The 15,664-nt window shown below is 40.5% G+C and overlaps 1 protein-coding gene across 3 annotated transcripts in view; it reads right to left on the bottom strand.

Annotated features, from left to right (window-relative positions):
• cacna1g (calcium channel, voltage-dependent, T type, alpha 1G subunit) overlaps window positions 1-15,664 on the bottom strand; it is a 363,171-nt gene that overhangs the window by 194,770 nt on the left and 152,737 nt on the right. For all 3 annotated transcript variants that reach the window (XM_063074200.1, XM_063074202.1, XM_063074201.1), the window contains exons 12-13: window positions 12,964-13,119; window positions 400-468 (exon numbers count right to left, since the gene is read on the bottom strand). In XM_063074200.1, coding sequence (XP_062930270.1) covers window positions 400-468; window positions 12,964-13,119 — 225 coding nt within the window. The remainder of the gene's footprint in view (window positions 1-399; window positions 469-12,963; window positions 13,120-15,664) is intronic.

Here is a 15,664-nt window from a genome sequence, read left to right as displayed (position 1 = left end):
TGGCCATCACAGTGAGGATTGAAACACCACTATAAAAACATAACATTGCATTTTTGTGTCATTGTTAATAAGCATATTTTTAAATCAAATTTAAGACACAGGAAATTCAACTAGATAAAAAAAACTTGTTTGGAACTTCGATTTGTCCAAATGAAATAAATGCAAAGGGACCAGTTTTCAATCTATCCTGAAATTCAATCCTCGTCTGATTCCAGAGTCAGATGAAATGAAAAAAAAATTCTATCAAATCAATTTAGGGATCATATACAGAAAAAAATTGAGAAAGCAGGCAAACATAACTAAAAACACTCCGAGGCTGCCAATGATTTTTTTTCTCCCTCTCTGCTGTTTTATTTTAGAAGTGTCTGAACTGTGAATTCATGGTGAACAGTTACGTACCCCGGACGAGTCGACAGGCAGCTGAATACAGCTTAACTGCCCACTCGCATCCTCCCGCTTCGGGACTTCCTGAAGTGAAACAAACACGGTGTCGATATTGAGGTGACTGAAATACATTCAACTTAAATATTTCAGACACTTTGGAAACAAAGAGCACAGTTAATTGAAGAAGAAAAAGTTTAAGAAGTTATCATTGTTTAAGAATATTTGCACTGAGGTTAGGAGCAGTTCACATTAAATCACAACACAGACAAAGCATTGCTTATTAATATCAGGGTAGCCAGTATCCATGTTACAGATTATACCTTGAAAAACCCAGATAGGTTTTAAATCTTATTACTGCTACCTATTTAAACTAGTATACTTCGATATGTATATTGGTTCTTTTCAAGAACAAAATGATTATGATCTATTTTATAAGAGATATAAAATATCTCTTTTTCCAACGCTCAAATGAAATCAAAGCCAATATAAAATGTGTGCCAAAATAAAATCTCCCCTTCTAAATCTTTTTTAACTCAGAAACGTACTGCCAGCAATGATGTTTTATTTGCATAAGTGGTAGTCTGGTTAGCTATTTCTCAAATTTACAGTGTCTCGTAGAAGCATTCAGCCCTCAACCCTTTGTTCACATAAATGAGTGGTAGGGATTCAGAGCAATTTAATTGAGAATTTTTATTTGTGAATCACATGCTCCATTTTTCACAGTAGAGCCCAAAAAAACAGGGAAAATTGTAAAACATGTATCTCCCTATCTATTCATCTTCCCATCAATCTTGACCAGATTTCCAGTCTCTGCTGCTGAAAAGCATCCCCATTGCATGACCCTGCATCTAACACATAGGGAATCACACAGGGAATAGTGCTGGGACCAAGGAGTAAGTGTCTAGCTCTCTACCTAACTGTAGATATCTGGTGACTGGAATGTAAAGTGGTCTCAAGGACAGCTATCCTCAAATGAGGTCAAGTGTGGGGAGTTTAAAGGGAATTACAGGTTTCAGGAACAAATAAATAAGTTAGTTTCTGAAATTTTCAGAAGACACCTAATTATGTTGTAAAGAGCATTTCTGATTTAAAAAGCTACTGGTTAATTTCAAACATTTCTCTATATTGCAATACTTTAAAGTGCTAGAGAATATATCACATGGCCCTATGAGAATTTATTCTATGAATATAACTTGAGGAAATTGATTATGCATAATAAAATAGAAGAAATTTGTGTATCTAATGAATCCTAATAACACATTACTTGGCATAAAATGCATCCATATATTTCTGAAGGCTATGCCATTAATACAATGGTACAGCTTCTTAAGGAAGTGTATTGGCTGTCCAGAGATAAATTAAAATGACTAACAAAAAGAGAAAAGAAGAACTAACACAGTGAGGTGCAGTCAGCAATAACAACAACCTGCACTTGTACAGCACCTTGAAGGTAATAAGAATCAACACTAGAAAATGCAGGGGACAAATGATAAGGTGAAAAATATGGGTTTGAGGACAGAGTGACAATATGGAAAATATATTTTGAAAAGAGATAAAGACTATATAAGCAGGAAGTACTGCATAAGTGATATGAAAAAGCAAATGTCTTATTTCCAGATGTGATCAGACAAGATGGGTAATTTCTGAGAAGATGGCACTTATGCCCAGGGGTAGCAACGTCAACAGTGAATAATTATCTTTCTAAGAGAATCAAAAGAACTTAAATCTGTATATTAGTCAAGCCATTCGTAGCTTACTTTATGAACATGCAAACAGCCAGCAACTTCATGTAATCACATAACATCTTTTGCTAAAGCAGCCAAGCTACCATTAAGCTCTAGCCACTGGGTTCCATAAAAGGCCTCTGCATCCATCATGCAAAAAGATAACCCAAACATCAGTTACCAGCCAACATGTTTTATAAAATTATCTCATATCCAAACTTATTGCTGATACCCCATTGTCAGCAAAGGCATGCACAGAAAATATCAGAATGTGTTTATGTACTGTAAATCACTGGTAAATCGGAGGAATAAACACAGATGCGAGCCAATTTGCTCATGTGAAAAACTCATAATGGAGAATTTTGACCAATTGGATAGCTATCTAAGTTAGTGCTCAGTAATTCTGATGATTCAAATGTAAAGATATCATCACTAGTCAGTAAAAGAACGTTAAAAATCTTGCTACTTTACTGGTCGCAGTCCTAACTAAATAGTGATCACTGTTGGATTGTTTTCAATAAGGCAAATTTAATCAGTTAAATCCTATTTTACTATCAACAACCTTCTGACATTTGACAAATTAATGTTGGTCAGCAGCTCCCAACAATGGACTCCTTCCATTACCCGAGGGGACCCTGATGTAGGTTGGTGGTCATTATTAACAGTAGTAAGTACAGTGGCAGGAAAATGTGTTAGAGAAGAAATACAACAATGAAAATTGCAATTATCATATGTAATATCAATGAGTTAAAGGCTTCAGATGTACACCAAATTGGGTTTTGCCAACAGAAGGCATGATTACACTTTGAAAACTAGATGTTAGAAATGCTAGCAAGATCAGATAACATCAAGCGAACCTACAGCTTTGGTTTTAGAAACCACTGATTCATGGATACGTGCTATGAGTATGAGTCATTGTTGGCTACCATCAAATTAACACAGATAAAATGAGACTAGTTCTGGGTGATCTAAACAACATGCGTGTTCTGAAATGCAGCAACCAATATTGGGGACTAACTTCGAAACCATTTATCATCTGGGCATGTTGTTTTGAATCATAGGGCTCTATTTATTTTATACCATTCCTTGAATGAATTATCTCCTGGATCCATGATCACCCTTGTATTTGTTACATTCACTGCTATGACCCTGCACAGTCATTGCCTTTTTGATCACATCAATTTCATCATTCCCTTGCCTGCTTTCGAATAGGAGATGTATAGAAATCACATCATATTGAAGAGATAAGAGATGAAGAGTTGGTTAGTTCTATAGGCTAGGAAATCATAAGCATGTTTAATTACACTTCTAAAATTTAATACTTTTCTTATTATTATTGGGTCCTTAGGATGGGAGTCACCCTTTTGCATTTCGGTGCTTTGCTCAGCTCCTACTGATTTCCCCGTTGGAAAGATGGAGTACTCTACGTCATATAAAAGAGAAGATTTTCAACTTTTTCTCTCTCCTTAGGAATGATTCCACAGAAGTGGTCTAGAGAACTGACGTCTATTGCTCCTGTTTGAAAACTAGCTGAGACGAGTGGAATAAGTCAAAGGCAGCCAAGCAAAGTTGGGCTTTCCCTCAAGCAAAGAAACTGAGGGTCAACAACATTAATAACACAGGATCTTCAGTCTCTTCTTGACTCAGAATTGGGCTCTGTCTACGGACAGTGAGAACTTAACATGTATCTTTGGGCAATGTATCCACTCCTCTCATCTATCGTCTCAAAATAGATAACTGATACCCTCAGACACTGTGCCGTTAGTGGCTCAGGAAAAGGTTGGGATTCTGTGATAACATTTTTCTTTCAATGGAAAGTAATTATCTTTTTCAACTGACAGCAGTGGCAACTATAAAATAAGCCTGGTACTCAGATAATACTTTAACAATGACCACTTACACAGCCTGAGACAAAAAGGGATGACACTTGTTTGTTGGAATGCTGCATTGGGGCTAATATACTGAAAGATTAGGTCTTTCTGTCTGACTGCAGAAGAATAATGAGTAAAAATGTCTTGCATGATTGTGGTGCATATTAAGCCACTTAGAACTTAAAAGTACACAACAAACAGGGAGGCCAATAAACATACTGTAACTATGCATTACTGAAAGAGCTCTCTCCAAAAAACCCTCTGCTCTCTCCATAGTCACATGTATTTCCTCACTTAAGTTGATATCTAGTTGCTGAACTTGCTTTGATCATTCTCCAGACAGTTAGTGAAAACATGAAACGTGAGGAAAACTCTTTTTGACTAGACTGGGATTATTTTGACAATTATTTTAAACCTATGTCCTTTAGAAAAGATTCAGTTTCTGGCTGCTAAGAATTTTACAATTGTATACAGTTTGGAACAAAGCAATGAAGTATCTCTATAGCCTTCTGCCACAAAGGGTGCCAATGTTAGCTTGTCAGGACGGTCCCAAAAACGGTACTGAAACTTCTCTTTCCTGGTAGCACTTCAATGATCACAATTTTACAAAAGGCCTCAATATCGCTTTAATATACAATTCCTAGAATTGGGCATTATATAGCAGCTGATGTCTAAACAAGGGTTCTGAAAGGTTGAATTTAAACTATTTGCTGTTGTGCTCTTTTTTTTAATTAAACGTGTTCTTAAAAAAATCTTAATCAACTTGTCCAGCCAATTTCAAACATTCATGCCTTTGAAATCCTGAGGATCTCTGTTCCTGCACCCCCTTGTAAAACTGTGCCATTAAGTTTATATTTTTCGAACTAATTTTCCACTTAAGATGCATCTCCTCTTCCTAGTATTGTCACTGACCATGGTAGGGTTAACAGAATTTATAACTAATGTCACACACACAAAATGCTGGAGGAGCTCAGCAGGCCAGGCAGCATCTATAGAAAAGAATACAGTTGTCTTTTCGAGCCAAGACCCTTCAGCAGGACAGGAGAAAGAAAATGAGGAATGGAGTTAAAAGATGGGAGTGAAACAGGAGGTGATAGGTGAAACTGGTTGGGAGAGGGGTGAAGTAAAGAGCTGGGAAGTTGACTGGTGAAAGAGACACAGGGCTGGAGAAGGGGGAATCTAATAGGAGAGGACAAGGCCCTGGAAGAAAGAAAAGGGGAGAGGAGATGGACAGGCAAGGAGATAAGGTGCGAGGGGTAAAAGGGGATGGGGAATGATAAGGGAGGGAGGCACTACTGGAATTTTGAGCTATCGATGCTCATGCCATCAGGTTGGAGGCTACCCAGACGGGATGTAAGGTGGTGTTCCTGCAGCCTGAGTGTGGATTCATCGCAACAGTAGAGGAGGCCATGGATAGATATATGGGAATGGGAAGTGGAATTAAAATATGTGGAAATCCTGCCTTTCTTGGCAGACGGAGCGTGGTTGCTCAGTGAAGCAGCCTCCCAATCTATGTCGGGTCTCACCAATATATGAGAGGCTACACCGGGAGCACTGGACACAGTGGACAACCCCAACAGACTCACAGGTGAAGTGTTGCCTCACCTGGAAGGACAGTTTGGGGCCCTGAATGGTAGTGAGGGAGGAGGTGTAGTGTTAGGTGTAGCACTTGTTCTGCTTGCAAGAATAAGTGCCAGGAGGGAGATCAGTGGGGAGGGATGAATGGACAAATGAGTCACATAGGGAGCGATCCCTGCAGAAAGCAGAAAGTGGGGGGGGGGGGAAGGAGATATGCTTGGTGGTGGGATCCCATTGGAGATGGCAGAAGTTTCGGAGAATTATGCGCTGGATGCAGAGGCTGCTGGGGTGGTAGGTAAGGACAAGAGGAACCCTATCTCTGGTAGGGTGGCATGAGAATGGGGTGAGAGCAGATGTGTGTGAAATGGAAGAGATGCGGTTGAGGGCGGCGTTGATGGTGGAGGAAGAAAAGCCCCTTTCTTTGAAGAAAGAGGACATCTCCTTTGCTCTGGAATGAAAAGCCTCATTCTGAGAACAGATGCGGTGCATTCAGAAGAATTGAGAGAAGGCGATGGCATTTTTGCAAGTAACAGGGTAGGAAGAAGTATAATCCAGGTAGCTGTGAGAGTTTGTGGGTTTATAATAGACATCAGAAGATAAGCTGTTTCCAGAGATAGAGACCGAGAGATTGAGAGAAGGGAGGGAGGGTGTCAGAATGGACCAGGTAAATTTGAGGGCAGGTTGGAAGTTGGGGGCAAAGTTGAAGTTGACGAGCTCCGCGTGGGTGCAGGAAACAGCACCAATGCAGTTGTTGATGTAGCATAGGAAAAATGGGGGATGGCCACCAGTGTAGGCTTGCCGACAAACAAGCAGGTATAGCTGGGACTCATGTCAGGGTCCATGGCTACACCTTTTGTCTGAAGGAAGTGAAAGGTGCAAAAGGAGAAATTATTAAGAATGTGGACAAGTTCCACTATGGAAGGGAGCTGGTTGGGTCTGGTGCTCAGAGAAAAATGGAGAGATTTGAGGTCTTCTTGGTGGGAGATGGAGGTGTACAGGGACTGGACATCCATACTAAAAATAAAATGATGGAGGCCAGGGAACTTGAAATCATTGAAAAGATCTGGAGCATGCGAAGTGTCGCGGATGTAGGTAGGAAGGGACTGAACCGGGTTGAAGGGGGATAAAACATAGTCTAGGTATCAGGTATGAGTTCAGTTGGGCACAAACAAGCTGAAACAATGAGTCTACCTGGACATGCAGGTTTGTGGATCTTGGGCAGGAGGTAGAAATGGGAGGTGCGAGGTGTGAGAAGTATGAGGTTGGTGATGGTGTGGGAGACAATGGCCTGGTGCTCCTTAGTGGGGTCTTGTTCAAAGGGTGAGGAGGTGTCTGAGAGTTGAAACTGGGCCTCAGCAAGGTAGAGATCAGTACGCCAGATTACTTCAATACCCCCCTTATCTGCGGGTTTGATGGTGAGGTTAGGGTGTGTGGAGGGAGTGGAGAGCTGAGTGTTTGGAAGGAGTGAGATTGGAATAGGAGAGAGGAGTGTTAAAATCTAGATGGTTAATGCCCCGTTGGCAGTTGGCAATGAAAAGGTCCAGAGCAGGCAAAAGACCAGGAAGAGGAGGAGGGTTGGAGATGGGAGAAGGGATCGTCAGTGCAGGGTGGAGAGCCCTTGCCAAAAAACTAGGCTCGGAGACTGAGGCGCAGAAAAAGAGCTCAGTGTCTTGGTGGGCGCGGAACTCATGAGGTGTGGGTGCAGGGGGACAAAGGTGAGGCCCTTACTGAGGATAGAATGTTCTGTTTCAGAGAGGGGAATGTTGGAGGGGCTGGTTAACAAAGGTGAGGCCCTTACTGAGGACAAAATGTTCTGTTTCAGAAAGGGGAAGGTCAGAAGGAATGGTTAACAAAGGTGAGGCCCTTACTGAGGACAGAATGTTGTCTCAGAGGGAATGTTGGAGGGAATGGTTGACAAAGGCGAGGCCCTTACTGAGGACAGAATGTTGTCTCAGAGGGAATGTTGGAGGGAATGGTTGACAAAGGCGAGGCCCTTACTGAGGACATAATGTTGTCTCAGAGAGGGGAAGGTCGGAGGGGGGAATGGTGAAAACTCAGCATGGATGAGAGGTGGGATCAGAGGGGAGAAAGGGGTTGGAGGTGTCTGAGGGGAAGGGAGGTTTGGGTTGTTCAGGAATGGAGGAGTGAGAAGAAGATGGAGTCTCTGAGAGCCCAAGAGCTGGAGATACAGGATTGTGGAGTGGCAGTGGGGAAAGGGAAGCCAGGGGTTCCAGCGGCAGCGCGTGAAGACCCGGCCTGCTGGAGTTGGAGGCTGCGCAATCAGCACTTTGGAACCTGCATTGATGGCGGTCGAGTCCAGATTCGGAATCTGCAGAACCGTTGAGGTCGGCAGCAGGGACTGAAGTCTGGAGATGTCCGTGTTGGAGACAGCAGGTTCTGTGGTATGTAGACGGGTGATCTTCCAATCCTTGTAGGTTGTGGGAAAATCAAAGAACGGCCTATTGAAAGTGTGGATCCGGCGGAGGATAAAGTAGCGGACAAGTCCATTATAGGCGGTAGATCATCCTCTTGGCACTTTTCCTTGCAAATGGAACAAGTGCTACACCTCCTCCCTCACTACTATTCAGGCCCCAAACAGTCCATCCAGATGAGGCGACTCGTCATCTGTGAGTCTGTTGGGGTCATTACTGTATCCGGTGCACCCGGTATGGCCTCCTGTATATCGGTGAGACCCGACATAGATTCGAAGACTGCATTGCTGAGCACCTATGCTCCGTCCGCCAGAAAAAGCAAAATCTCCACATATTTTAATTCCACTTCCCATTCCGATATGTCTATCCATGGTCTCTACTGTCGCAATGAGGCCACACTCTGACTGGAGGAACAATACCTTATATTCAGTCTGGGTAGCCTCCAACCTGATGGTATGAACATTGATTTCATGAACTTCCGGTAATGCACCCCAAACTTATCTCCTTTCTTGCTGATCTCTGGTGCTCCTTCCCCTTTTTCTTTCTTCCAGGGCCTTCTGTACTCCCCGATTAGATTTCCCTTTCCACAGCCCTGTATCTCTTTCACCAATCAACTTCCCAGCTCTTTACTTCACCCCATCCCCTCCTGGTTTCACCTATCACTTTGTGTTTCTTCCTTCCCTCCCCCCACCTTTTAACTCTACTCCTCAACTTTTTTCCTACAGTCCTGCTGAAGGGTCTCGGCCCGAAATGTTGACTGTACTCTTTCCCACAGATGCTGCCTGGCCTACTGAGTTCCTCCGGCATTTTGTATGCGTTGCTTGGATTTCCAGCATCTGTAGATTTCCTCTTGTTTGTTACTGCAACTGCTGGAGATTTGATACAATCCTCAAACTATTGTAAATATTCAGCATTTATAGTAAAAGACAAAGAGTTAATGTTTTAGGTAAGTGAAACATTAACTCTGCTTCTCTCTCTCTCTCTCTCTGGACGCTTCCTAATCTGCTGATTATATTCAGATTCTTCTATTTTAATTTTAAGAAACTGACCTACTGAATGTTCACCACAGACTGATTTTAAAACTATTCTCATCCGATGCTAACACTTCTATCCTTACTCTTCAGTTAAACACTTATAAGAAGTAGACCAGTCAAAACAAGAAGGCTGCCAATTAATGCAAAGTTTTTGGATATCGATGTGATCAAATGCAGCAGACTGCAAACATGACCAAAGAGACTGTCAGGTTGGTCTCCATTATAATCCTACCAAGTCAGCAAAATTTAGGTTTGCCTTGTCACAGCCAAAACAGATTGTAAAATGATTAGAAGCACCAACAATGATCACCTCATGTTAAAAGCACTGTAAACACCCATATTGTTATATACTTGAAAGGATAACATGATTTGATACTTTTATGCTGGGAATTATTGGCAAGTGAGGTTAGCCTTTCAATTATAGTCAATATCAGAATCAAAGACAACTAATCTAACGCCCAGCATTGTTGGACCATTCTTTTAGATTAATGCAGTTACATATTGACAGTAAAGTGTTGACTTGAGCATGTTCTCCCCTCCGATAGCTGAATTTCTGCAGCTTCCCAGATCTTAGACAAAAATCTGAGATTTAATGTTTGTCTATATTGTCCTGTGGCTATGCATGCCAGTGTTTCTATGGGTTGCAGATAGTGATATACAAGTCCTGCTTGAAATTGAGATGAATGGGTTAATTCTTTCACTGATCATGCCTGGTGATTGCCCTTATACAAGTGGCTGGTATTTATTTCATGTATATAAATTTTAATACTTTAAGATTCCTCAACTCAATACTTTTTTTCTGGAGAAGTCACCTTTTATATTTAAGAGGAATTTTGAACAATTTTCTGCAGCCCACAGAAAGTCAGTGAAGATCACCGGCCCTATCTTGTCATGGGAAAGCAGCATGCATCATCAGAGATCCCACCACCCAGTTCGTGCTCCCTCCTCACTACTCAGGAGGAAGGTTCAAGAGTCTCAGGACTCGCATCAAGTTCAAGAACAGTTACTATTCTTCAAACATCAAGCTCTTGGATAGAAGGGGATAACTATACTCACTTTTCCCATCATTGAAATGTTCCTACAACCAAGGATCTCACTTTATTTCATTATCATTATTTATTGCTACTTATTTATATTTGCATCTATACAGTTTGTTGGCCTCTGCACTCTAGTTGATCTTTCATTAATCCTGCTATAGTTACTATTCTAGAGATTTGTTGAGTATGCCCACAGGAAAATCAATCTTGGGGTTGTATATGGTGACATATATGTACTCTGAAAATAAATTTACTTTGAACTTTATATATTGGGAGACACTGTCACAGTTTTGGAAACTGCATTTAAGCAGACTGCTCGGTCAACTGCCTGCTTGGTGTGTTGTAAGACCTGCCCCACCCTTAACTTTCTAAGGCACAATTCTATCGGTATCTACTCCAAATCTAAAATGACATTCATGCATGTGTCTAACTGGGTCCAGTGGACAATGAGGGAAGATCAGATATCCTGGTTGATTCCCTAATCCTACCCAAGGGGTACTGATAACTGAGTCTAAAGAAGATCAGCTGACTCTTCAGATCAGACTGGATGTTTCTTAATTTTTTTAAAATGATTTTGCTGTTTTGGCACAACTGAAGATTTCCAAATGAAGGGATTACAGGAGCCAAAGCACTCGGCCATTTGACATAATATAGTGCACCTGGATCTTGGTCATAGTAATGAAGACTAACCAGCAACAAGTGACAAAAGGAACAGCAATTTAGAAATGGATTTTGCAATTGATTTACATCAGACAATAATAATTGAATAAAATACTTAAAAATTTTTGTATCAAGATGTCAAAAACTGTAATATTTGGAGACCATATAGGGACCGGAGGAAAAGGACAACACACTAAATCGCAAAAACATAAACATGTTAATTTTGGCTTGTGGTCCAGACTACCACCAGTTGTCCTTAAAGGGAGAATGTATTCATCCGAATTGTCGCACAATCTGGAAAAGGAAGATTAGACAATGCACCAACTGATGTCAAAGCCTTCCCTTGCTAAAAGCTTGAAAACTGTCATTCACACCTTCCTCCACATGTTTCATGAGACATTGACAGGGGCATCCTATGTAAACATTTGGCTCCAGACACCCTCCAATGAGAAATTTTGAAGCACAATTAACAATATTGATAGGAATGACAAATCACACAATTATCTTTTCATGGCATCTGGAATGATGCAACAAATCCAGTATTTAGTTCCACTTTAACAATTGTTGTAAATATTCAATGCCAGAATAACCAACTCATTTCATATTACATTGTCAAATCGTTAATTTTACTGCAAAATTTACCTAATAAGGATGGAATGCGGCGGCTTGTTAACCACTCTGCTGTCAGACAGAAGTATTTTTACTGACATATAACAAGGAGTCCAACAGCTCAAAGTTGGACAGAAGTATATGAAACATCACTGTGTATCAGGGGGCCTATTTTAACTTTACTGGATATTACTGTGGCGTTTCACTGAATATCACATCCTGACATTTCACTGTACATGACAGATTCTGCTGAGAGGGGCTCGCTTCTTGCACTTGCCACTTGGATTTTGCAACTGTCCACATTCATCTACTTCAAAACCAAAGGGTGAGCATATCCTGGAAGGTCCTGGAGATTTTTAGAAAGTTCACTTGCCCCTCTGTACTCTGCTGGCTCGAAAGTCCCATCAAATCTGAGACTTCTGTGTTTGGGTACTCATGCCACAAAGTCGCAAGCGTCATGGAACAAGGATCTCTGGCCAATTTCCATTAATTGTATTTTATTCTCCTTACATACCCCATGAAATACCACAAGTTTTTACCACTCAATTACACATTAGAAGCAAGGTATAGTGGCCAATTAACTTAACAACCTGCATGCCTAGGATGAGGAAGGATAATGGAAACCCAACCCAGAGAGAACATGAGAAGTTAGGGTTGAACCTGGGGCTGTGAGGCAGTAACTCTACAAACTACACCACTATGCTTCCCAAATCCTGATACTTAACAGATTCCAGCACTGGTAGCCTTTGTGTTCTCATTTATCCCCCTCCTATCTGCTTCGACCTTCACCCACCCCTTCCCACATCTAGCTCCATCTGCAATTTCTTTGTTTGCTGCTGTCTTCCAGCTTTGCCTCTCCTCACCACCACACTTGGCTCAATCTGCTTGTCCATTAATCATCTATTGGCTGCCGTTTCACCCCTCCTCACTCTCCTCTTTATATCAGCTATCTTTTCTCTCTATCCTCAGTCCTGATGCATGCTGCAACCCAAAATATTGACAATTCCTGTGTCAACAGATGCCACCTGACCTGCTGAGTTCTCTAGCAGATTGCTCACTGCTCCTGATACTTGCACTTAAGCAAGTTAATGCAGGCAGTTTGCAATGGAACCACCAGCATTTTCCAGCAAGGTCTGGCCCAATATGTAATAAAATATCACAGTGTAAAGTGGAAATAACTTTAAATCTATTATTTATGCATCTATATAGCCCCATCAAAACAAATATCAAGTAAATAATAAATTTGGCAATAGTTACTTTAAAATTTATTTTATGCAATGGAACATGTTAGAAAACAATTGAACAATTTAATATATTTGCCAAAAATTATTTTTAATTTATTTTAAATTGAATAGCAGCAAATTCAATTGTGACTGTCAAAGACTGCCTTATTTTAACAGGTATTTGTAAGAGATCCTTAAATTCAATGGCTTGCTTTGATTCCTGTGTTATTGTTTGAGGTGACAAAGGACCCAGATATCTTTTTCTTATGTTCTGTATATTTATCAGGACGCTGGGAATCGCAGTGGACATTAGTAAACGCTATCAGCAATCACATACAGCAACAGGCTACATAGCACAATCCAATACTGACTGTCATGCATCATTCAGAGAGTTATTACATGTTATTTTACCTCAGTTTGAAATCCTTCCACCAATATGGCAACTAACAAGTTAAAGAGAACATAGTTTCCAAACGTCATGAGGGCAATGAAGTATAAAGCAGCCCATGGAGAAGTGGAAGCCATCCCATTATAGAGGACCTTGTTCCAATCCTCTTGAGTCAATATCTGTGGAAGACATTCAAAAAATTCATTATGAATAAACATAGATCTAATTTTCAACCACAGTACATAAATGACCTTTATAATGTTATAGCTTTCTGATGTCTTAATTTATAAGAATCACAGTTTCTGCTTATGTGACGTAATGCAGTATCTATTAGAATGGAACAAACAGACTGTGAACTGAGGCGGACAGAGGAGGGATTTAGTTTCTTGAATTTACTTTGCCATTAAATAGAGAATGAACTCTAGCTTTATATCTCTTATGGCCTTAAATAGTTTTCTGTGGGATTCTGTCTTCGTACTTTCCTAAATTCTGAAGACACTTCTATCTCCTCAGGCTTTCTAATGTTCCATTATGTGAAGAAATAGTCTTCAGAACATTAGACTATTTTTTCATCTTACTTCCAGTATTATTCTTTGTTTCCCTTGTCATAAATATACTGTATGTTCAAAACAGTTTTGGAACTGTCAATATTTACAAGCGCTTAGAAAAATTCTCCTCTAATCTTTGATAACTTTCTATATTGGGGAGCTACTTTGATGGAATTAAACAGCCTGATTTAACTATCTCTAGTCAATTATATTGACAAGGGTGGAAATCAAAACTGACAGGGATAGACCTTGACATTATGTTACACCTGTACAAATTTTATTTCCATGCAGATTTAAAATGGTTAACTAAAACATTTGTTATTACCCATTTTACACTAGGGGCAGGCAAGCACAACATCCACAGCATTGACCCTACACCTAATGAAGTGACTGTTTTTATCGTATTCATTATACCCACTTTACCAAGGAAGCAATCTAATTTGAAATGTAAAAAATTAATAGTACTCTGTTGCTGCATGTAAATTGGGAACATAACACCAATATCAAGTTATTTCTGCAAATGCCAAACAAAATACGAAATCAATCCTCAAAATTAAAACACTGAATGAGCAAGGTCTTGCGTGCATGGTTGTGTAAAATAAATGACAGAGAGTTGGCAGCCAATATTACACAAAATCAAGATCGAACGTAAAGTTTTCAACAGATTTGATCCTGTTCCATTGGTAATGCATCTCAGACTCTTGCAGTTTTGCATATGTCTTTGATCTGTATTTCTGATGAACAGATGACACAGAAAATTTCTGCAATGAAGCCCTTTAGAGAAATGCTTCCTGATCACTATAAGGGATTCCACTTTCATGGCCAATGCTGCAGCACGCCTTTCATTAAGCCATGGCTATGTGAAGCCAGTGCCTGGTTCCATGGGGAGCATTTGGTGCCGAATGTGCCAATATTGTCTGTAGTTAAAGGATATTTTTACCTTTTGACCAAACAATTGGGATGTGCTTACATGGCAGAACTTGCCTGAGGAGGAGAACGTAGGCAAGGTATTACTTTTACCAAACACATATGTAAATGCAGATTAGATGACTTTAGGGAAAGCCAATGCCTCCTCTTTTACCATGATGCGGTCATTCTCAGTTTGGAGGAGCAACTCTTCACATTCTGTCTGGGTAAGCCTGATGGCATGAACATTGATTTCTCCTTACATTTTTTTCCCATCCTTATTCTCTTCTTCTATTCCCCATTCTGGCCTCTTACCTCTTCTCACCTGCCTATCACCTCCCCTGGTGCCCCTCCTTCTTCCCTTTCTCTCACGGTCCACTCTCCTCTCCTATCAGATTCCTTCTTCTCCAGCCATTCGCTTTTTCCAGTCACCTGGCTTCACCTATCACCTTCTAGCTAGTCCTCTTCCCTCTGCCCCCACCTTTGTGTTCTGACATCTTCTCACCTCCTTTCCAATCCTGAAGAAGGGTCTCAGCCCAAAATGCCGACTGTTTATTCGTTTCCATAGATGCTGCCTGACCTGATGAGTTCAACCAGCATTTTGTGTGTGTTGCTCTGGATTTCCAGCATCTGCAGATTCTTTTGTGTTTATGCCAATTTTTTTGCTGTTGCTTTCAAGTGATTGTGAGAGTGAGTGTTAGTTCCAAGTAGTTATTACAGCTGGACGAGGGCCATCATCAACTGTATAGAAAAGCACGAACATCTCCTGATTTGCTTCCTGTCAGTCTTTATAGCATAAATTCACTGCTATAGAAAATGGTGTATCCAGACTATTATTGTAGGAGGTTTAATTGGAACAGTGATATTTTCAAAATGAGTGAAAAAAATAATTATGAACATATGGCTGTTAGAGATCTGCTGCCAAAATAATATTCTCTCCTTGAGAAATGATTTTAAAATGATGATTCTAGATGTGGGAGAGTGGCAGCCCCTCAGAGTAATACTGTCACCATCTGTGCATCAGTTTTACCAAAACAAGTGTTAGCTCCTGTGAAGAGCCTTAAGGTGTTCAATGTGTTAAGGGAGCAATACAAATTTAAGTTAATGCTTTAAAATCAAGCATTGATATAGTTGTTCTAATTGTGTACTCTCAGAAAATTCAAAGGTAGTAAAATGTTCCTTACATCCAAAGCAAGTTTGTGACTCAAGTGTACCAACATCTTGTGCATAGCCAAAAATCATTGCCAATTGGGTCTTAAGTCAAGCTCTT

This window comes from Mobula hypostoma, chromosome 22 (assembly GCF_963921235.1).
Source record: "Mobula hypostoma chromosome 22, sMobHyp1.1, whole genome shotgun sequence".
NCBI lineage: Eukaryota > Metazoa > Chordata > Chondrichthyes > Myliobatiformes > Myliobatidae > Mobula > Mobula hypostoma.
Note: the sequence above shows the minus strand (reverse complement) of the source record. Positions and strands in the feature narration are given on the sequence as shown.